This window comes from Pollicipes pollicipes, unplaced genomic scaffold (assembly GCF_011947565.3).
Source record: "Pollicipes pollicipes isolate AB1234 unplaced genomic scaffold, Ppol_2.1 Scaffold_3447;HRSCAF=4054_pilon_pilon_pilon, whole genome shotgun sequence".
NCBI lineage: Eukaryota > Metazoa > Arthropoda > Thecostraca > Pollicipedomorpha > Pollicipedidae > Pollicipes > Pollicipes pollicipes.
Window position 1 is genome coordinate 11,947,539 of NW_023596297.1, and position 24,459 is coordinate 11,971,997.

Sequence of the window (24,459 nt, forward strand, 5' to 3'; positions counted from 1 at the left end):
GTGGGTTGATCCAGTTTAATGAACAGGAACAACGTCTTGTAACACTCGAGAAATCGGTGCCTATAGTTATTGACGCACGAAATCATGCACTGATGCTGTCCTATCAGACATGCTACAAATATCTTCAGTTGATACATTTTCCATGGCTTGACCCTCATAACTTACCGAATTTTATTTCAAAGCATCTTATAATCGCTTGGTACCACAAGAAGCATCAAGTCAGTTAAAAAAGTCGGTTGAAATAGTTAGTTTACGACACATGTACATCATTCGAGCCTTAGTAGGAAATGGGATTTATATCACCTGGACAAAGGTGTCATGAATCGTGATCGATGAAAGATGAGATTTTCATACATTGAAAAAGTTGTAAAGTTTTGAAAGTTCAGTTGCTGAAAATATCACCGATATGCCTTGCGCGGTTTAGACTTTATTCTACCAAAAGTAAGCCTCTGAGACCCCTCGTCCGGAAAGGGGCCTCATATGTGCGTGCGTGGATTCTGAAGAACAAATCATACTGTTACCAACAATGCTGTGCTATCAAATGTATCTAGAGCAGCTTCGAATGTCCTTATACGCTGTTCATATATATATATATATATATATATATATATATATATATATATATATATATATATATATATATAGAGAGAGAGAGAGAGAGAGGGAGAGAGAGAGAGGAGAGAGAGAGAGAGAGAGGAGAGAGAGAGAGAGGAGAGAGAGAGAGAGAGAGAGAGAGAGAGAGAGAGAGAGAGAGAGAGAGAGAGATATATATATATATATATATATATATATATATATATATATATATATATATATATATGATGTTGAAGGCATAATGATGAAAGATACCTGGGTGCCTATGAAAGCCATTGCTATCATGGTTATAGTTACCTTTATTTTCGAATATCGTACATCACATGCGGTGCGCTGGGATAGCTTCGTTGGCGAGCAATTTCCAATCGAGTGATATGAAATGTTATTAACATCTAGGCTGCTCATATGATCGCATCTGCCTGAAGGGAAAGCAGAAGAGTCCTATGTAATGTCCCATTCTAAGAACTTCAGTACCCGACCTCTGAATACCGGGTCGTGCCAGCAATTTACTTCTCAACTTTTAAGTAAATCGCGTGATTTTAGGCATCCTATGCTTGCACCATTGCCCCGCACTGACCACAGCCGGTGAGACAGTGAGGAGGAGGAGGTGAGACGGTGAGACGGCGAGGAGGAGGGAAGGCAGAGCTCACCATTAAGTCGTTGAGATGGAGGCAATGCTTTCATTTTTCTCGATGGCCATGTCGTTTACGTGATGGCATCCTTCTGTGCTGACTGGCCTTCCATCGTTAGTGAGACTGATGTACAGACAGTGGATCCTCGGATTCGAGGGGATGGGGACAAGTGCGATGTTTCCCTACTTCCACGTAGAACCGCAGGGTTGATGCAACATTTTCTCAAAAATGTACGGTACGTTTCTTCGCTTCCATCGTCTCAGGGCTGAACTATTCTCAGACCTCTTCAAGCTCATTGATCCCCGGTACCAAAGGCGCTCTAACTGTACCAACAACCCGCACCTTTCACATCATCGCCATTTACTTTTGAAGCAGAAACATGTTTTTGTTGATTAGAAGTAAATGCACGTGAATTCCTTTTCAGAAAATTATCATGTTACAGCTGGCTTTGGCGGCTTCATATAAAATGTATTCATAGCACTAGAAAAATGGCTATTACCTATTTTTTACTTGTTTTCACGTCACTCAAACCCATCATCTGTATTTTTCTGGGGGGGGGGGGGGGTAAGTACCTCATCCTCCTATTAACGCGACCCCGGTTTGAAGGCTGATGAGTTTTGCACTGTTTTGAAGTGTGGATAATTTTTAGAGGGCAGTGCAGCTGATCACGTTCAGCCCTGTGCAAAACTGTTGGGTCGCACAACGATGCCAACTGCTGTCGTGCCAGATGCCATGATTTCTTTAAAACATTGGCAATAGAATGGGATATAATGGAACATAATGGGACATGACGGGATATAATGGGACAATAATGAGACAGGGATTGTACCTAGCATGAGACAGAATGAAGAACAATTCAGACTAAACATTTAGCGTCAAAAGGTAGCAGAGTTGCCTGGGACGTGATTGCTACAATTTTGCAGGGTTGCACTCAGCAACCACTGCGACTCTGGCCGCTAGGGTGTCGAAATCCCTCCCAGAAAAAAGCTGCTACGGAGACCAAAACGTTTTCACCAAAGCCCTAAAGCCCCAGAGGCCGAATCAGCAAAAAATACATTATGTTCATAAATGGCAGGCCCAAATTATGCAGAATGCATGGATTTCCTTAGTATAAGTAGTTTGGAACCTTGCGGTGGACATCAGGGATAATTTCCATGGCGAGTTGGTAACGCCAGTCAACACTGTCAGCATCACCGCTTTAACCCTTGCCGGTAAGCACGCTCTCGCTTACACACGCCGACATTGCAAGGAATAAGACATATCACGGGCCTCCACCTTGGAACGGGACAGGGCTCGGCCTTTCCTACCCGCACTCACTCCGGCGCCGGGCACACGTCTTCAAACCTTGAGGCTCGCGTGCTGTTTCCGGTTTAGGGCTATTCGGGGTGCGCGGGCGTTTTCGTCTTCCGGACTCGTCAGGCATCCGACCCCTCCATTTCAATAAGATGACTTGGTTTGTGGGTTGGGGTATTGCCGACTCGGGATATCAAAGCTTAAGGTGAGAGCATCAATGTAAGGCCGCCGTAATAGATCGTTTCGAGCTCCTCCGGCTGCTAGTGCGTAGTGACGCCTCTGACGCAGGTCGGCTGACGTGCGCTCCGGCGGACGCCGGGGGGGGGGGGGGGGGTGCTGGGGGGCAGGACACGGCTTTGGAGGAGACGCGTTCCCTCCCCCCTACCCCGGGTATGCGCGGAAAGGATCGTGAGGCTGTTGTGGACACTGACGAAACGGAACCGGCTGAAGTTCCCTCCGGCTGCTGTTGTCTGAGATTACAATGCGGAAAATATTAATATAAGGCGATTCTTCAGAGGCCTCCCCCCATTTACAAGTCTTTTCGCAGGGCGCGTCAAATGAAGGGTATCAATATTAAAGATGAGCCACCGGCACAAACCGACTCGACAGTTCCTCTCATGGTAAAAATTACGGTGCATCTTCATATTAACACGCCCCATGCGACATGGGCGTAGAAACAGGGGGGGGGGGGCGGGTAGTCTATGTCCCCCCCACACCCGCTATTTGACAAGGTAGAGAGAGACAAAAATGTTAATTGCTCCACCCAGTTTTCAGATTTGGTTTACGTGCAGCTTGCTTTTATGCTATTGATAACATGCATGGCCAATTGCTTTCAAACGACTTTTTGAGTGTCCCATGGTAAAATGTCCTAGAGACAAATTACTTTTTAGCGGATTTTTCTTCGGACGGGGCTAATAATGAGGGTGTAAACCGATCAAACCATATAATATTCACCAAAAAAGTAAAAATTGAACCGGTTATGTTAAAAACCGCTACCGTTGCCGCCGTTTCATGTTTCGTAGGGTCGCGGAATGCGGCCCATACGACCCTCTGGCTGCACCGCTGATGCATTGGACCTGTTTAGGCTTGGGATCCGATCTAAATACGTTGACGACCCGCTTTTATATTTAAGGATCCTTATGGGCGTCATAAATTACAAAAAACTGAAATACTCGGCCCCAGGAGGCCCCGCTACGCTCAGAAGAGGAACGAGAGGGGCGGTACTCCAAAAGCTCCTCTGTGGCTACGTCACTGCTGTCAGGAGCCATCTAGGGTGCTAATATGCCAAAAATAAGGACCTGAAAGGTGGGGAAGGCGGCCTTCCATGGTCTCGGCTGCGCCTATGCCTCTGGCCCCACCTGTTTCGGCACATAGTGATAATGGTGATAATACCACTGGTATTATCTCACTCTTTCCACGTCACACAAGTTGCTTGAATGGTTACCTGGATGAATAAACGTAGTCTGGTCTGGCTGGCATGTCAGATTCATTAGCAATGTTTTCGTTTCCTTTGGCACGCGTGACAAGAGCGTGAAGGTAGTTGATACGATGCAATTTTATTAAATGTGATTCCGGAGAGCAGTCGAAGCATGGGTGCAGCCGTCTTTGTTTGATAGAATAGTACATTGATCACGTCATAAGCTATAGTGCATCATCCAGTCGTAATGCCGCAATCAGTGAGCGCGCGGAGGCGCGAGGACAGCAACAATGGTGCACGCAGGGGCTTTGGTCGGTAGTTGTCGGTCGGTCGGTCGGACTGCTGCATCCACGGTAGTTGGCGGATGGCGTGGCGTGGCACGGGATGCCAGAGCCGGTGTCTAACCTTGATTCCTGTTGCGGCGGCGGTTGTTCCGGCCGCCACCATTTCCGCCGCGTCTGCGTCCGTTGCGTCCGCCGCCGCGTCCGCGTCCGCCGCGTCGGCCGCCCCGCCTGCGTCCACCGCCGCGGCCGGGCCGCTGGCCGGGCTCCATGAGGGCCAGTCCGTGCGCCTTGACCGAGCTGCAAGCGTAGGCGGCGGACATGTGCCAGCAAGTGAGGACGCCGGTCACGCTGGTGTCCTCCTGGCCGGCGCACTCGTCTAGGATGGCCTGGCCCGTCCGCTTCATCCACTCTGGCGCTTCTATGGCATCCAGGTTGGCGCGCATCGTGTCAAAGTTCACCTCGTTGCCGTCAGCTTCGCCGAGTGCCTGCATGGTGCAGTTGATTGCTTGCGTCATCAGCTCCAACTGGTTGTTAACGGCGTCCACGCTGTCGGCGGATGGTGGCCCCACGTTGTTGTCGCCGCTCTGGATGGCCGACAGGTAGCTGGCAGCGTACTCGAAACCGTCTTTAAGTACGCCAAAGTCCAGACCAACCTCACCCTTGCAGGTTTTGAACGCTTCCTTGCTGTCTCTACTCATCAGGCCTTTGAGGCAGCGGCCCTCGGCCATGAAGACGAGCGCCTGGCCCACATCGCCGCCGTTCTCGGCATCCACGGACGCACCGAGCTCCTCCATCTTCGACCGCTTGCACTCGAAGGTGCTGAGGCTGTACCAGCAGGCCATGATGTAGACGCCCTGCTGCTCCACTGTTAGGTTGGCGCTCATCATCTCCTCGCATAGCTCTAGATGCTGGCGCTGTTCCTCCTGCCACTGCTCGTCGTCCGAGAGCGAGTCCAGCAGCTCGTCCCGGCCGCTGTCGCTCAGGCCCTGGTCGTCCACAAGGTTAAGGCTGAAACGAGAGGCAATAGTTTTCATACCGAGCCACGAGTCACACGAGGTCGGAGGTCAGACAGAGGCGAGGTCAGACAGAGGCAGAGGTCAGACAGAGGCAGAGGTCAGGCAGAGGCAGAGATCAGACGAAGGCAGAGCTCAATAGAGGGAATGATAGTCTTGTCCCCTCACCCCGTCGACCGTCGGGAGCCGCCACCTGGCCAAGGACGGACGGCGTTTGGACGAATGTCAAGACGAGCTCACAAGTGTTCGCCAGTCGATCAGCATTGGAACACCGGGCAACAGTCGATCAGCATTGAAACCCCGGGCAATGGGTCGCGGATGAACGGCACCCGAGCTCACACATGACGACAGTGGAGCGCTGAGATGTCTTGCCCATGTTGTGGGAAACGCTTTGCAGGAGTAACTACACAAGCGTCGCTTGGTAGCATAACCAAGGGAAGGTAGTCATAATCCGCTTGCCTTCCTGCACTCACAAATCGACGACACCTCTGTCACCTGCAGACCATGGGAAGCTCGCACAGTTCGGCTTGTGCAACTGCACGGTCAGTGCAGCGTGCAAGGAAACTTCAAAATCACTAGCCTAACATTCTTTTCGCAGTTGCAGAAAGGTCCTTTTTAGCAATGATTCACCGGTGGGCCCTTGTCAACTTTCAGTCAGCCCGGGCTATCCAAACGCGAATACCTTTCGCTTCGGTGACTCACAGCGTATCACCGGGCACAGACCATCGCCAAGACACGCCACTCGAAGATCGTTCAACCGCTGAAAGCAGGGGACTGCTACCTCACGACGCCTGGCCGGCGACGTCGATCACCAGGCCTAGGAGCAACGGCCTCACCTCTCAGCCAAACACTGCAGCAGACCCTTCATGCCGGTGCCGGCAGCCTGCGATGTCGCGTTGCAGGCGCTCATGTCGAACGCGTTGAAGTCGTCAGGGACGCAGCCGACAGCCTCCAGGTCGAAATCCATGCCCTTGCCTTCCATGCCCATGCCGTTGTTCTCGCCAAGCCTGCGCCTGCCGCCACCTGACGGGGTTGGTAAACGACGGCTGAAGAACTGCCCGGATCGCCACACGCCAGGAACGGTGGGCGAGTTCAGCCCCGTCAGGGATCGCTGGGTGCGACCACCTAGGCCGTCGCTGACGGTGACGCCGATAAGTGCAGCTGATGGTAACGCTGGTCAATAGGGGGAGGCATTGGAGCTAACGCAACGCATACGTTTGTAGACGTGATGGTATTAAGCGGACAGGGTTCATGGTCTTAGCATAACGCTGGTGCCGGAGAGGACGCCAGGAACGATGATATGGCTCACAGAGTTCGGGTTTATCTATACCGAAAGGAAAGGGGAAGTTGGCGTTACGATTCACCAAGGTGCAACGAAAAGACGCACATAAAGAATAGACGATTGTTGGAATCATGATAATGACATAGTAAGACATGACCATTAATCTGCCCAAAATGGCTCTATTTTGGAGCAATTTTCCAAAACAGTCAACCTAATACGTAGTCTATTCTATCCCGTGTTTCCCAGAAAAAAATATGATCAGACGTGGCAGCCTAGTCATCATGCATTACTATTTGAAGAAGAAAAAACTTAAACTCGTGAGGATACGGTTGATTCGGCCGCAGGCCAGCTTGGTGACGAGCGGACCAGAACCAGCAGCGAGGGGCGAGCCAACTATGCTAGCTCGGTCCGCAGCGAGAGGGCGGACGCGACGGCGCTTACGGCGTGCCTCGCAGAGCGCGGCGAGCACGAGCAGCAGCACGGCGGGGCGGACGAGGGACGCCATGGCGCAGCAGTGACGCTGGTGGTGCGGAGGTGGCCCATTTTATGCCGTTGACTCCTCCCATGCCGAGTCATCGCCGGACCACTGGGCGTTTTTTGCCGCGGGCCAGTCCCGCCTGGGGCCGGAAGCGCCCCGCTGGGGCGTGCCAGTCAGAGTGACCCGAGCCCTGCAAGCGGCAGATGCGCTTCCGGCCCATCGTCACCCTGACGCCGAGGTTTTTTCAAACAATGTCACTGGTGGGATCAGCAGTAGCTTGCCCGTCAGGGGTAGGGACTTTTTAACCTATAGCACATGGTGATAGGCTAGACAAGAGGGAAAATATCGTTGCATAGCTCTTTGCTCGCCATTTAGGAGCAAATGATCTGCTCGATTCGTGAATATTTTCAGAACCTTGTCAAATGATCAGTTGAGGTTTATGTTACTTGACATCCTACTTGGCAGTCTTCTAGCTCCACATACGCAATGGAAACCTTCTTAAAATTCAGGATAGAAACCTGCAACAACAGGCTGTCAAAATTGGTCGCTGCCCCATCCATGTCATAACCTGGAACTGTATCGACACGTTCAGGGTTATTAAGTGCACAACTGAGCCAAAAACATCTTTTTCTGTGCTTGCTGCCTAGCTCAACATATTCAGGTGGGAACTGTGTGTTACCTAGGCGGGGATCCGTTGGATATGCGTCCTTTGTAAAATATGCCCTCCTCAAGGGAAGAAAATCTAGCAAAACTATGCCTTTTAACCCAAACGTTTTATGTAAATATCCACCTTAAATTTGTAACCATACATTTTTGCTGTGTTTGTGAAAACCGTTCAAGGCTAAACCAAATCGCTGCACTAGTTCCGATTTAGTTACTGATGCTCAATGGTGGATATTGGTTGATGCGTGATGCGCAATGGTTATTCAAGTCTGTAATAGCTGCTAATGAGGCGTAAAATAAGAAGAAAATGTATTTCCAGCATCTGAAATCATTTCCTCAGTCGCACATTTCTGCGGCTCCTCAGTGAAAGTTATGTTGAGACGCATTCCTCACTAGAAAGCTACGTAGTTCGTGATCCGACTGGCATGGATAAGTCCGATAGACGAAGTTGTGCACCGGGAGAAAAGAAGTTAGAAAAACTCGTGTAGCTGTTGCCTGTATAATTCCGCAAAAAGAGCGTATAGTTTCCCCAAAAATATTTACTCGCCCCAGCATCTTTCATACTGAAAGGTCAAGTCCACGACGAGGGATACATTTTGAACGACTGGAAAGGCATTCGCGTCCGCAATTACCACGTTCAACTAACATCCGGGCTCAATGTGATCAAAATTTCTCATTTGATTCCGTGGCTCATAAACCTCAAACTTTTAGAACGGACTAAAGATAATTTCCATTGATCACTACTCTTCTAATGACTAAATATTTTTGGATCATTTCAGACAAAGAAATAAATACTTTGAATAGTCGCTGCCAAAAACTATGCGACAGAACAGAAACAGGGACTTCTCGTGTAAAAACAAGCAGGAAATGATACCATCACAATCTGAGGATTCTTCTTTTGAATGCTGCCAACCCGAGCAGCCAGAGCAGCAGCGGAGGGCATGCAGCAGAACTGTCACCTTCCCGCCACTGCTGACCCTGCGACGGCACCGCCGGCCGTGTGTCGTATTGGCCGGCGACGTCGTACCCCGTGCCGTCTGCAGGCTCGCTGAGGTACCGACTCATGTGTGTGGCGCTGCTTCCGGTGTTGCTGTTCTGTTGCTCGCTGTCGTTTGCTGTGAGACGCTTGCAGCGTTTGGTGAGCCGTTGGGATGTGCCGCAATAAGCACTGTGCCTGTGCCTGTGCCTGGGTCTGGGTCTGGGCCTTGGCCTGGTCGCGCCTGCACGTCTGGCGCTGCAGTTGCAGGTAATCGCGTCTCAAGAGGATTGTGGTAAGGTAGGGCGTGGATAGTAATTTATAGACCCGAGTAAAGGGTGAAGAAACAGAGAGGGGAGCATGTGCGCAAGATGTAATAATGGCGTGTACGCCATGTAGCGCGGAGTGCTTCATGGCATACACGCCATTATGGTCTTTAATGTGAGGTTGGGAGATTTGCAGTGTAAGTGAAGAAAATGGAGGGAGGGGCAACAGGGAATCCAGAACTTCCTATCTAGCATGAGATGCAAACATGCTGAATGGAGGTGACATGCGATTTCAGTGAAAAGGCCATGACGTTGGTAATGTCAGCGTTTTAGGACTGGATAACATATGCAAAAACTACATTGCATGCAACATGTTGTGACGGTAAAAGTGCATGGGTTTGTTGGGCACACATCATGGAATGGCAGGAGGAAAGCTAGAATGCTTAGACCACGGCCGTTGCCCAGATTTCGACCAGGGGGGGGGGGGGGATCGGGTCATAGGATCCTTTCCAGGCACAAGGGCCCATTTCGTAGCTATAGAGGGCCTCTTTTACATGCGAGGACCGTTATGGCCTCAAGATCTTTTTCGCATGCATCGATGGGTCATTTTTATGTTCAAAAGCCCCACGGACGTCTTAAATGTAATAACCACTAATAACAAATTTGTCTCCTCAACATATACGCATATCGAGGATATCATTGCAGATTGTTGCAAAAGTTAATTCGCTATAATGTTGCTTCTAGGGAGAGGAGGTGGGGCACGACCGCAAAAGGTCGGCTAGTTCCGCCACTGGCTTAGACTGCAAGGTCTGTGAAAGTCATATGTTGTGGTACGGCGCAGCACCCGCTAATCGCAGACATCCACTCCTATCTGCTGAGATATGTAACTAGACGCGTGGATGAAAATGAATGCAGTGGTAATCTAACAACGAACGATCTGATAACGCCACTTTTGACAATTTCGTAGCTCAAGGGGAGTGTTCCACCTTTAGGGAATATTTCAAAAACATGCTCTAGTGGAACCTCAAACCAACGTTATCAACGCTTTGTGACAGCATCACGCCTCTTCACCGAAGTCGCGACCACGGCCGTCATGACAACCGCCGTGCGCACTTCCACTAGTGCGAACAAAGGAACGTTTGTGATTGGTCTATCGGACTGCAAGGGTCTCTACCGAGAGACGCACTGCTTGCAGTTTGAACCAGCGCGTCATTATTGGCCATGTGATGCCCCCATTCCCAAAGCCAAACTTGCACCGCGAAAAGAGCCACTGTGGTAAACGCCATATGGGAGAAATTAAAGCCATAGTATTACGTTTCTTTGAATTCGCGGGATAATGGCTTTATGTTCATGATAATGGCCTTATCTTTTTGGCTAAACAGAGTGTTTCAAGCTTTTCAGGATGTATTGCACGGACATTTTGGCACCTTTGGGTGTTGCAAACAGTACAGATCACAGACACTGCAAGACGGCAGATAAAATGTATCATTTTCATAATGGTTAGCAGGGTCTCAAATGAGTTTTCTCCCGCAGAGACGGCAATTTCAGATAAAAACTCTGAGGTTTTCGTAAGGATTTCCAGAAAACTGGTATTGCTTATCAACTCGTACGCGTCCGATCTAACAATAAGTGAAAAGTACATAAAGGTGAGATGCTCCCTTTAGGACGTTACTACCGAGAGGACGTTTGGAACATTGTCACATAAATACCAAGTCGTTTCAATGGTGTCGGTTCCCTGTGTCTGAGTGCCAACAAGCGCTGACGCAGTGCCAAGAAATCCACGAAGCTGTCCGCCCAAATGATCAGTTTTCTTTTCAACGTGACAACCTCTGGCATGCCGTATGCCGTATGCCGTATGCCGTGCATCACTGGCATGCCGAGTCGAGTTATGCCGGTGTCAAGAACAGGTCCAAAAGGTCATACCGGAGAAATACAGAGAGAGGAATGTAAGAGCTACCACAAATTTTCCACGTAAAGCAAGCTGGAGCTACCCCGCGGTGATCAAAATTGCACACTATATAGATTGGCCTGCACACTAGCTATTTACGCGGTGAAAGTAGTTACTTATATTAGTAGTAAGCACCATTGGTGAAACCGTCTCATCTTGGTGTATTCTGATGGCTTTATGTCCTTGCGTACAGAAAACCGTTTTTTTTAAACAAATTTATATTGCGGAATGTCACAGTTTCAGGACTGCGAGAACAGTTGGTTTTGTGAGATTGATTAAACGTGGCACTCAAACTAAATTAGATCAGGTAAATTATATGCTGCAGTACCATTGCTTCCATAGGCTTAGGTAAATCTTACTGATGCCGGCGTACACGTGCCACAACTACATGCCATTAGCGCGGTGGCCGAAAATCAACTTTTGATGTCATCGATCGCATGGTTTCTCAGTGTTACGAGCCACGCACACAAAGCTCTCTTCCTGTCTCTTCCGACTGTGCCCCCTGACAGGGTTCCGGTCCGGGATGGCTCTGCGATCATTCCTCGCTCCTAGTCGATCATCTCCTGGTATCCATCGGCCCGGGAGTTGATTTGCAGCACCTGGAACTGACAGAGTTCTTCATCTCCGTCGCGTGCTTGTCAAGATGTGTGAGAGAGCTCATTCGCGAATATCAGGCTCGCTCTGAGCAGCCACTGCCAGAGGAGAAGCTTTGGCAGGTGCACAAGTAAGGATTTCTCGGATTTAGGCGCCGTACATCTTGCAGAAGACTTGAAAGCTGACGCAGGTTCTTCAGGCTGCGGCAGATGCTGTCAAGTCCACTGATGCTGTAGCTGTGCTGCCTGATCACAATCCTGGTAAGCGCGGAATGCCCAGGGGTGGAACTTAATATCTATTTGGGGCCAAGCCCCCCCCCCCCCCAAGTTGAGCGGGACCTCTTTTTTTTGGCCGCACCCCCCCCCCCCCAACGTTGGGCTGCGCCAATATTTGGCTATACCTCCGCTATATTTTGTTCGGCTACACAATGTGGAACTTGGCTCCCGATACTCCTGGATTTCTTTGAAGCAAAGCTAATTTAAGATTGTGTAGGGTCTCACGATCTAACCTCACAGTGAATGTTTGAGCGTCATTGGGGCTTTACGAGGCTTCTAAGATTACACGGCGGCGCCTGCCTCTCATCTTGGAAGGAAGGGCGGGCATCGCGGAGAATGACACCCTGTGGTGAATGGTTAAATATAGAAACAAGAACGAGTGACATGTCATGACACGAATATTAAAGTTAGTTGTGGTAACAGAAAGCGGCGAATCTATCAAAATTCGTAGACTTTTGACGCGATGTTCTGTCTTAAAGTAAAACATGCTGCCAGCTTCCTGCGTTATGAGTAACATATTTTGTGTCGTTGACATGGGAGTAGTCAAATTTTGTGCTGCATATTTGAGTATCTTGAAAGAGTACGAAAATTTCTTGCGTTTTTCTTGAGGAATCTGACACGAGCAATGCCTAAACGATATGAATTCTAGATGTTAGAAACACGAATAGTAGGTGTACTGCGCCCCCGGCACGTAAGAGCGTAGTGCATTCGAACTTTAATATATTTGTTGTAGAACATAGCCTTTGTTGTAGCAAAATACGCTATATGCATATACAATAATTACTAGTTTGATAAGCAAAAAACAATAACAAACGAAGTACACAATATGTGATGCGTACGCATTTCGTATACAATTGTGCTGCCTACGTATTTTCAGATTGCTTTAGCATGTACAGCACTACGAACTCATGACGCAATAGCGTAATGCTCGGTTGCCTGTGATACTGTAACTGCTAATTCTGTTCTGGGAATTTGTTTCGAAATCACATAGATGCATTGTACTGGTCAGGAGCTGATCCGTTTCATCCCAGCCCGGGGCAACTAGCAACTGCTATTCTGGCGACAAGGGGACCGGGGTGCCCTGGACGATCCGGGCGAGGGCACCCCGACCCCACCCCTAATGCGGCAGGCCCTCTGACCTCAGCATCTGACACAGGATCGACGTAGGAACACGTCAATGACGCAAAATAATATATTACCTGCACAGTTAGTCCAATGCCTAATTGGCGGCGAGACACCAATTCGGCTCATCGGCCCCTGCCTCCTGGTTGAAACGGCGCGGAGGGCCCTCGTTCGGTCCCGTGACCTCTGAGTGGCACAGATACTGTCTCATTGCGAGTGCAGATCGTTGCATCATCATTTCTGACGTCTCCTATCATTGGCAAGTGGGTCCTGACCAACGCAAGAGGCTATTGACATTCGAGGTACCGCTTTTATCCCGGTTCAGCAAGTGTGCCCAACACAGGCCCCATTTTGGGCTCTGTGAGACCCTGATGAGCACATGGGCCTGACCAATGCACAATCTTTTTGGATAAGCATTTGCAGGCCCGGTCCCACCCCGACTTGGGAGAAGCCCCAGGGCCAAGACCGGTGCGGGACAAAGTGTTTGGTATTGCCTACTGGCTGAGGTCCTTTCATCCCCCCGGCCTGTCCTTCGGACCCTTCGATCGGACACTTGATTGTCGTACCCCCGGGGCCCAAAGGGCTCCTCGGGGACTCGGGACCTAAAAACCTAACTTAGATCACGTGCCCCTGTCCCACCGATAGTGGCGCCCTTGGTTGCTAGTGAAAGTAGACAATGGGGCAATTGTGTCCCCTTTGGAGTTTGACGCCACATGAAATTAAAGGGCCATGAGGCTCTTGTGGCGCCCCCCTAGAGGTTGATGCCCCTTCAAAATAAAGGTCGTGATGCCCGAAATGAAGGCATCGGGTATGTCTTCGACGAGAGGTCTGAAGTAGGATGTCGTCAGTGTTGGAGGCACAGAAGTTGCGCAGCCTCTAATTTGGTGTCCTTTGAGAATGAAGATACTGGGGCCCTTGAAATGACTCGTTTAAATTTGGTGCCTGCTTGGTGCCTCATGGTGCCTTAAAATACAACTTTTCATGAACCTATCGCCGAATGGGCCGATCCCGGATTTCTCGCATGGGAGATACGAGCATTGTGGTGCGTCTGAACTTTATTGTCCCTTCAAAAAAGACCTTTTGGGACCCAATGTTGTGCCCCTTAAATTGGGTGCCTGCTTAAATAATGTTTTTGATAACCTGCAATGAAAATGTTGTGGTGCCTCTCTGGGGAAGGGGTCCATTCGGAATCTGGTCAGGATGGAAAGCAACGTAATCACAGTGTCCCTTGAAATGAAAGTTTCGCGACCCTTTCAATGGCCCGCTTGAACTAGTCCGTTATATTGAATAAACGTTTGGATGCTACGAAATGAAGGTTTGGTGTCACTTCACGGAATGGGCCGATTCACGGTTTTGTCAATGGAGCACCACAGGAATTGCAATGTCCCCTGAAATTTGTTGCCTATCAAACATGCATATTTTGGTGCCCTTTAAGGACACTGGAATTGGGCGTCTCTGGCAAATAGAGGTTATGATTCCCTAGAACAAAAAATGTTGGTCCACGTCGTCAAGCATCCAAGAACCGGCCAAACAGGACCTTCGTCGTGGTGAAACGCAGAGAAACCATTTTGGAGAATCAAGGTCATGGTGCCTCGACAAATAGGTTTTTGTGCACCTCATCTGTGGAACTTTCCAGTATTTCGTTCAGGGTGAGATGCACAGCTTTTTTGTGCCGCTTAAGAATGAAGGTTTGCGGCCGTTCGTGGTGCCCTCTGGAAATAATTGTTTCAGTGCTCCTTTTCCGCATGGGCCAATCTATAATTTTGTCAAACGGACTAGACACATGTAGTATAGTGCACCTGAGTTTTGGTGCCTCCCTAGCATGAACATTTGGGACCCTTTGCGATGTCCCTGAAGTTTGGCGCCTATTGGAAATGAAGGCTATGTGATTTCAAAGTGAGGTTTTGGTTTGAGCCTAGGGGCTGGCTCATGAGTGGCCCTAGGGATGGGGGCAAAGCCCCATGCCTTCTCCCACGTGTCCTCAGCAACACCCTTGTCTGCATTGTTCGATTACAGGCAGAATAAGACCATTAAATTTATACAGAACTGGAACAGTGCAATCCTGTCATTCGATCAAGTATCTTCTTTAGCATCAGCGGCTGGTACTTCCGGGAGGAGCCCGACTTCCATTTAAAATCGCCGCCCTCCCGTAGCCTCCTGGAGCGGCCTTGAAGTGGTACCATTTATGTGCACGTACGGCGTCCACTATGACAGGCAGGTGCTGTAACCAAATGTTTGTTAATTCTTCTCAAGCAAGTGGCCCGTGTTTGAATCAAAACGGGATGCAAAACCACACTTTAAATTTCCAGAAGCTATGAGGCGTTTATGAAGAAGCATTAATAAAATACAAACGGCCACCTGCCGTTCCGCGCTCATCCTCAAGAGATGAGCTCTTCAGGATCAGCGCAACTCGTAATATTGAGTACCGTCAATATGCTCGTTGTTAAGCACTGCAATGCTGTTTAACCAACCTTGTGGTATATCGAGGTCGTCAACTTAATGACAGAATTTTGAGCTCATGATACGAAAAACCAGGAGCCGAAGGACTTTCTTATATTAAGTCCACATTATGACCGCAGAGTGAAGTGGACGAAATTTGTGAAGAAATGCGTCTTGGAAACAGCATGGGCCAGAGTCATGGGTTCGCCCCCCCCCCCCCCCAGTGAAAACCGCAAGGGTCCACCCCTGGTAATGCCGTGCAGTCCAGGTCACCAGGTCATGTGTGTTCTGCTGGGTGAAGCTTTGATCAGAAGGACCCTCGGCGGACGCCTAGTCAGCGTGAGTCACCTGCTAACGCCAAACTCTCGCATGAATGATCCATGTTCCAGAATGAACCAGAATCAGAATCGGAACCAGAATGGTCATCGATGGTTGTTATTGTCAGATGAATGGGATGCAGTGTCAATGCTGCTAGCCATGCGCGTCACATCGCTGACGTCATTTTGCGCCCATGACAGCATGTTCACTGTTTTCTGGGTCAAATATACTGTCATAACATCTGAGTCGGTAGGGAATTAGAGCAATGCAGTACTATTGACCAGGCATCGTGTTTCAAACATTTTCCTTTCATTGATACGATTTATTTACTCAAAACTCATCCATACTTGGCATCTAAAATGGTTCAAGGTCTACAATCGGTGGTAACGTAAAGAAGCTCATTGTTATAATTGCATAGTTGAATGCCTTTATTTCGTTGAGTCACTGAACGAGGCGGAGGCAGGCTAATAACTCAGAGAAATGGAAGAGCAAGACCATAAAAACGATTAGATTTGCAGCTGTGGCACACACATATAGCATCAACAAGTGGTTCCCGATTGTTTTACTGCATGAAGAGGCGACGCTGCCGGGATTGGTAGCTCCACCGCCTGACAATGTAACGTTGGCCCGCGCCTAAAAAAATGTCAAGTACATCTGAGATAAACAGGCGCCTAATCGGAAATGTTTCCCCCAAGTAGACGAAAAATGACTCCCTGCTAAGCGCCAGCGCATACCTCACTGCCGCAGGGGCTGTGACCTGATACGGATGTCGGGCGGGCGTGAATTTATGTTGCGTGTCGTCACGAAGGTTGAACCCGTTTCATGCGCAACCTTGACGGCAATCATTGCGGCTTCCGCGCTGTGCTGCTGGCTATAGAACTGCAAACGGACAGACAGATGCACAGGTAACAAGTGCAATGTAGAAAATGACGCCCGGAAAGCATTTGAGTGTTAAAGGGAGTTTTCTACCTGTGTATGGGGTTTTGAACCAAGTGGCCATCTTGAAGATCATTCTGCGCAGTTCATAGCCCTGTCCCTAAACTCCCCTAGTTTCTGAGCTACATGGCCACGAATATGTGCAGACTTCTTCGTGCACACTATTTCAAGATCAACCAGGCATCCATGACGCCATAATGACGTCATTTAAATCCTGCCATCAAATTGGCCATGCGGTGATCAAGGCCAATGCAAAGATAATTGCAGAGTCGCTGATAATTGGTGTTCGTCGGCATTATTTCCAGGTTTTGCGGCCGTCAATTGGCTTTCAGTGTTATGCAAGGTATGATCACGCTATCAAATAATAACGTATTTGCATATTTTTTAAATAGAGAAATTGCGTTGTCTGCAGCAGTTTTTTCCACTTCAAAGCATACCAAAAGCTATAAGTGAGCTTATTTCATAGCAGGCTGATGCCTGTTTTAATATTTTGAAACGTGGAGCATTTCTCTCAACTAAATGTAGTATGAAATTCATATAATCTTGATATCAGAAAACGCACAAGACATTTATGAACGTCTGTATGACCCTTATTTAGCTCAATTTACAATGTAATGACAATAAAATGCGTTTTATCTCGCACCTGTCAACCGGTTAGATCGTTGAAGTCTGCAGTGAGGCAGGGAGCGTGCAAGGTTTCTCTTACCCAAAACCGCTGTTTCTTTCAGCAGCAGGAAACCTCGGATGAATCCATGAAATGCATCACTTAAACGTCCTCCGTTGACCTCTCAAGATACAGTTCGGATGTACACGAACAACGAGCCTCCCAGATTGGCAGGGGCTTCTAACACCACTACCAGGGACGCCCTCCGTGGTAGATGCTTAAAAAGCTAAGCGACTCTACTGAAGCCGGTTAGCTTTGCACGACAAGAACATAAGCGACGGCAGCACACAGGCTTGCACTGAACCCATACCTCAGCCGCGTGGTGAGCATTCGAAGCCAGCAGTCTGAATTAACACGGGGATTTAAAACGCCGCGTAACAGACTTGTCACGTTCGTCGTTAGATGCTGAGGCCGGTCATATTTTTTATGACTAGTATGTAATGAACCTAGTTATTTGGTATGTCACACTGCTTTGTTTGTGGCGTGAATCTTGACCGAAAAACTGTGAAAAGCACTGATCTCAGGGCCAGTGAAGAAAAAAACACTGTGACCGCTAATCTGTGATGTCAGCACTGATGTGGTTTAGTTTGTAGTATGTTTATGTCACCTGCTGAAGCTATGCTGCTTAAATCTGCTATGTTTGGAGGCATTTTATGGCTTAACCTGTTCATGCAGTGAGGCGTCAATGTCAAATCTGTCAAATGCTAAGCCAAACCTGTTGTAAGGTATTTCGATCTTCGCAATTTCGTCACCAAAAAGCATGCAGAAGTTTTTTTGTCGCCGATCATATGCTGCAAATCGGTAGCCTTTTCACCCCTGGTTGTCTCAACCGTCGTGACGTGAATCGTGACGTGAACGGAATCTACTGAGGGCCGTTGACAGCTGTTACGGGTTAAAGGTTTTCGAGCTGTTTTAACCCGCTCATTGCGGACCTGCGTGCTTAAAAGTAGCACCTCTTCTGTTATGAATGAGTGAACGTCAGTGGCAAGTGAACGCCTGCGATTGGCAAGCGCGCGACAAGGCCAGTTACCGATTTGGCGCATTGGTTGAAGTTTGAACCAGTGCATGACTATAGACAATGCGATTCTCCGTTTCCCGAAGCTTAAGTGCACTTCGAAAGGAGGCGCTGTCTAAACACTATTAAGGGGAGAAAAGGGAGCCATAGGGGTAAAATAAAGCTCTAGCATAACGTTTCGTTGAATTTGGGAGAAGATAGCCTGACATTTGCGTCTCGTTTTTCTTTAAACAGGACGTTTCAAACTTTCGGTAGCTTTTATTACACAAGGACTTTGACAAACTAGAGTGTTGCAAACATTATAAAACACATAACTGATCCGTCAAGGATGCTATTTTACTCCCGAAATCCTTTATTTTAACACACAGCTGGCCTAATCTCAGTGGGAACAACGGAACAACGGAAACCATTGCTTCTCCCCGCTCCAATCACAGCCCGTTCGACATGGCCGCTGGTTCATGCGATGCCCATGCCACGTGACCCGTCCCGGTCAGTGCAGTGCTCAGAGCTCAGCCAGCACATTTCAAGGTTTCCAGCGCCTCCATTATTGCGGTGATAGGCATCCCGCCGGTCATTCCCTTCCGGCCGGCGGCAGCACGGCTGGGCGCGGTCGGTGCGGCGCGGCGCGCCCAGCGTGCGCGTTCGATGCAATCGCCCACCGGCGTCATGACAAAGCATGAACCGTGCGCCGCGCGATCATTGAGCGTCGAGATGGATGCGTCCGTCGCCACCGTCGTCGTCGGCCCGATGGCTCCTCCGCCGTCGGACGGGGAGGGGGCGGAGGGCAGTGATAGAGCTGACAGCGCTGACGGATGGAGTCCCGCGGCGCCGCGCCCCACGGCTGATGGGATGACGATACCCCGTGTAAATAACTGGTCCACACACTTGCCGAGGCAAGCAGGCGCGGCGCTCTCGCGCCAGTGACGGTGCGCGCTGTCGCGGGTGCGGCCTGGCCGCCGCGCTGGAGGGGTGGCAATAACGGAATGACACAACACGAGTGTTGACGACGGGAGGTGGGGCGGGGCTGAACCGGCGGGCAGAAGCAAACGAAACGAATTCAACTCAACTGCTCCGTTGGTAACAATCCCGTCATCCCCGCAGCGTGATCGGGACTGCGACTGGGGGGTCGGCGACGGCCCCGCCAGCCGCGTCAGGCCGAGTGCGCCGGCGTGAGGTGACCTCGCCCGCAGGCGCGGCCGGACTGCCGCGGGGCCGCAGCTCTCATCAGGCTCCGTTCTGGCTCATCGGAGCTTGGCATCGGCCGCCTGCCGTCCGTCCGACCGTCTGCTGCGCAATGATCCGCTCCTGGAACCGATACAATCCCGGCGCGACACGCCGCGACCCCCACCGATGCCGCCGCCGCAGGCTGGCACCGAGCCGCCTGCCGTGCCAGGCCGACAATGGGGACGGGCCAGCTCGGGTGGGGTCCATTAGCCATGCTGTGCACTGAAATGTGCAGGAGATGGTGAAGCTAGAAGAATGTGCCTGTTCAGTAGAATGAGTAGGATTAACGCTGTGGGTGGTGCAGACCAAGAACAGACAGGTAAACTATCCATCTGTGTACCTGTACCAAAACACTTTTGTAGTTTCTCGCGCACTTGATAGCAAAGCTCAGGTACTTGAGTCGTTGCGCAAAACAAGCTTTCAGATAGCCAACCATGAGCTTGATTTCCATTTATTCCATATGAAAATCAACCATTACTTGATTTTCCGCAAAACCCTGATAATAGCTGGGTGGCGTATCTACTAAGCGACCATTTTGCAATGTGCCAAGCCAACCCCGTAGAGACAGGAAAGCCCAGCGCGCAAAAGAGTCGGGCTGAGAGGTCGAGTGTCGTCCGGGGACACGGGTCATGTCAGGGCTGAGTGTGTCGTTCGCCGACACGGGTCGTGTCAGGGCTGACGGTGTCATCCGGGGACACGTGTCGTGTCAGGGCTGACGGTGTCATCCGGGACACGTGTCGTGTCAGGGCTGACGGTGTCGTCCGGGGGTCACTGGTCGTGTCGGGGTTGACGGTGTCGTCCGGGAACACGGGTCGTGTCAGGGCTGACGGTGTCGTCCGGGAACACGGGTCGTGTCAGGACTGACTGTGTCGTCCGGAGACATTGGTCTTGTCAGGGCTGAAGGTGTCGTCCGGGGACACGGGTCGTGTCAGGACTGACTGTGGTCGTCCGGGGACACGGGTCGTGTCAGGGCTGATGGTGTCGTCCAGCGACACGAGGTCGTGTCAGGACTGACTGTGTCGTCCGGGGACACGGGTCGTGTCAGGACTGACTGTGTCGTCCGGGGACACGGGTCGTGTCAGGACTGACTGTGTCGTCCGGGGACACGGGTCGTGTCAGGGCTGTTGGTGTCGTCCGGGGACACGGATCATGTCAGGGCTGACGGTGTCGTCCGGGGACACGGGTCGTGTCAGGGCTGATGGTGTCGTCCGGGAACACGGGTCGTGTCAGGGCTGACGGTGTCGGTCCGGGAACACGGGTCGTGTCAGGGCTGACTGTGTCGTCCGGGGACACGGGTCGTGTCAGGGCTGATGGTGTCCGTCCAGCGACACGGGTCGTGTCAGGACTGACTGTGTCGTCCGGGGACACGGGTCGTGTCAGGACTGACTGTGGTCGTCCGGGGACACGGGTCGTGTCAGGACTGACTGTGTCGTCCGGGGACACGGGTCGTGTCAGGGCTGACGGTGTCGTCCGGGAACACGGGTCGTGTCAGGGCTGACGGTGTCGTCCGGGGACACGGGTCGTGTCAGGACTGACTGTGTCGTCCGGAGACATTGGTCTTGTCAGGGCAGACGGTGTCGTCCGGGAACACGGGTCGTGTCAGGACTGACGGTGTCGTCCGGGGACACGGGTCGTGTCAGGACTGACTGTGTCGTCCGGGGACACGGGTCGTGTCAGGGCTGATGGTGTCGTCCAGCGACACGGGTCGTGTCAGGACTGACTGTGTCGTCCGGGGACACGGGTCGTGTCAGGGCTGACTGTGTCGTCCGGGAACACGGGTCGTGTCAGGACTGACTGTGTCGTCCGGGGACACGGGTGGTGTCAGGACTGACTGTGTCGTCCGGGAACACGGGTCGTGTCAGGGCTGACTGTGTCGTCCGGGGACACGGGTCGTGTCAGGGCTGACGGTGTCGTCCGGGAACACGGGTCGTGTCAGGGCTGACGGTGTCGTCCGGGAACACGGGTCGTGTCAGGGCTGACTGTGTCGTCCGGGGACACGGGTCGTGTCAGGGCTGATGGTGTCGTCCGGGGACACGGGTCGTGTCAGGACTGACTGTGTCGTCCGGGGACACGGGTCGTGTCAGGGCTGTTGGTGTCGTCCGGGGACACGGATCATGTCAGGGCTGACGGTGTCGTCCGGGAACACGGGTCGTGTCAGGGCTGACTGTGTCCGTCCGGGGACACGGGTCGTGTCAGGGCTGATGGTGTCCGTCCGGGGACACGGGTCGTGTCAGGACTGACTGTGTCGTCCGGGGACACGGGTCGTGTCAGGGCTGTTGGTGTCGTCCGGGGACACGGATCATGTCAGGGCTGACGGTGTCGTCCGGGGACACGGGTCGTGTCAGGGCTGATGGTGTCGTCCGGGAACACGGGTCGTGTCAGGGCTGACGGTTGTCGTCCGGGAACACGGGTCCGTGTCAGGGCTGACTGTGTCGTCCGGGGACACGGGTCGTGTCAGGGCTGATGGTGTCGTCCAGCGACACGGGTCGTGTCAGGACTGACTGTGTCGTCCGGGGACACGGGTCGTGTCAGGACTGACTGTGTCGTCCGGGGACAACGGGTCGTGTCAGGGGCTGACGGTGTCGTCCGGGAACACGGGTCGTGTCAGGGCTGACGGTGTCGTCCGGGAACACGGGTCGTGTCAGGGCTGACGGTGTCGTCCGGGGACACGGGTCGTGTCAGGACTGACTGTGTCGTCCGGGAACACGGGTCGTGTCAGAGCTGACGGTGTCGTCCGGGAACACGGGTCGTGTCAGGGCTGACTGTGTCGTCCGGGGACACGGGTCGTGTCAGGGCTGACTGTGTCGTCCGGGGACACAGGTCGTGTCAGGGCTGACGGTGTCGTCCGGGGACACGGGTCGTGTCAGGACTGACTGTGTCGTCCGGGGACACGGGTCGTGTCAGGGCTGACTGTGTCGTCCGGGAACACGGGTCGTGTCAGGACTGACTGTGTCGTCCGGGGACACGGGTCGTGTCAGGACTGACTGTGTCGTCCGGGAACACGGGTCGTGTCAGGGCTGACCTGTGTCGTCCGGGGAACACGGGTCGTGTCAGGACTGACTGTGTCGTCCGGGGACACGGGTCGTGTCAGGACTGACTGTGTCGTCCGGGGACACGGGTCGTGTCAGGGCTGATGGTGTCGTCCGGGGACACGGGTCGTGTCAGGGCTGACGGTGTCGTCCGGACGCCGTCAGCTGACCCGGACGCGCACGACTTCCGGTCCCGACACGGCGTCGAGCCGGCCTGAGCGGAGACGGCGGCTGGCCGACGCTGTGCCATTCATCTCCGGCTCTGGCGAACATGTCGAGTGGTGCTGGGTGCCGTCAAGCGCTCGTCGAAACCAAGCCCGGATATCTCCATTGCAATCAGCTTAGAGGCTTTGTCATGGTCCTGTTACTTTACCACGAAACTAGCTGACTTTTTCAACACGATCCACAGTATGAAAGGCGCATTTTTGAAAAAAGAGTTTTGGGGGAGTTAAATGGTGACATTAGGCGGAACATAAAATGCGCCCAAAACACGCCAGAAAGCGGGTTTTCCTCGGGTTAGCCACTTTCTTCTTCAAATTTAAGCGGGCCTGGAGCTTCAGTTTGCTGGGGGGGGGGGGGAGGCTAGAGTCCCCCCCCCCACCCAACTGATAAGAAACTACACCCCTAGTGTAGACATCTTGCACTGTCCACGAATGATATACTTGACAGAAAAATCCAGCAGCCTGTGCAGTAGGACCCCTGCCAACCGACCGTGGCACCACGATCCCATCTGCGAAACAGCACGTAAGCAGCGTACAGCGCAGCATCATGCCCCCGTCAATCGCTCTTTTGGCTGCCATCAGCGAACCGCCTTCAGAATCATCCGTCCTGATATCTCTCTGCTCCCCTTCATCACCAACGACAGTCGGCGTCCGCATCTCTCGGTGCTATGCTCTCTGCCGGCCGGGCTTTCTCCTCTGCTCAGATCTATTTCCTGATGTTCGGCCTCTCATGTTGCGTTCTCAATGACGAGAATAATTCCGGACAAACCTATAAAGGCTGGTGATATGCGCCTGATATGTACTTAAAAACCGCTGTTCTTGCCTTTAGTGAGAATGTTTTGATTCGTTTTATCATTGAACAATAACTTTATTTAAATTCAGACTTAACAGACGCTCGGTTGAGGGAGGGTCAAGTTGACCCCAGAATGTTTTTTCCGGAGTATTTCCTGACCGACGCGGTGTAGCCGCACCAAACTGTGCATATATGTAGCCAATGGAATGGGGATCTTTTGGTATGAGAAGTTAGGTGCACCTTGCAAGGTCTCTACCCTATGGCAGGTCAAAGTCAGGCCTTGCCTGTCAGCGAAGGCTATTCCTGGGGAATCGTTAAATCTGAGGCGACGATGGAGTGTTACACGAAGCCATGCTTCTCTGAGGCAGTTTGTTAGGTTATTAGCCGTAGATGAGACAAAAGTAGTAGCTTTATTCCTCGAAGAAAAACCAGGAGAATAGAAGTATAGATGCGTTGATTTTTCCGCAGAAGGCCTCCATCGAAACAAATAGCAGAAGATCTGATATGCTGTTTGTTTCGATAAAGGCATGTTGCCGAAATATCAACGCATCTATAAAGCTATTCTCATGGTTTTCTCCGAAGGAAGGCTATTACTACTGTCTTATCTATGAGCATAGTGTTTCTCGTAAATCCACCAAACAGGTTACGCAAATCGATATCCAATTGAATTTAGGACAACGTCTATTTATTGACCTGGGTGAGGCATAAAGATCAGACCGAGGTCAAAACCAAGCTGCTTCTCCCTGGATATCTTGCTAACAGGATAGTTTTATGTTAATTTTGAATGAGTTGATCCCAGGGATGTCAACAGACATTCTTAGTTTGACTTACTGGAGGTCAGAGGTCACTGACTTAAAATGATCCAGAGTAAGTATTGTTTTGGAACATCCGCCTAACGTAAACCTTCATGCTTATTTAGACTTCAAAATAAATATAATCTTCTGGCTTCGCCCACCGCAGTCCTCTGAAGGTCGAATAAGGTC

At 51.2% G+C, this 24,459-nt stretch overlaps 2 protein-coding genes across 2 annotated transcripts in view; one reads left to right on the forward strand and one right to left on the reverse strand.

The window, feature by feature from the left end:
- Positions 1–24,459, forward strand: part of LOC119091401 (glycine receptor subunit alpha-4) — a 162,803-nt gene that overhangs the window by 49,023 nt on the left and 89,321 nt on the right. The gene's annotated exons all lie outside the window — the stretch shown is intronic.
- LOC119091404 (uncharacterized) lies at positions 4,055–7,028 on the reverse strand. The gene is made up of 3 exons (XM_037214182.1): positions 6,957–7,028; positions 6,070–6,256; positions 4,055–5,228 (listed from the first exon to the last, which is right to left on the reverse strand). Exons 1-3 carry the CDS (start codon positions 7,018–7,020, stop codon positions 4,337–4,339), a joined length of 1,143 nt encoding a protein of 380 aa, XP_037070077.1. The 5' UTR covers positions 7,021–7,028; the 3' UTR covers positions 4,055–4,336.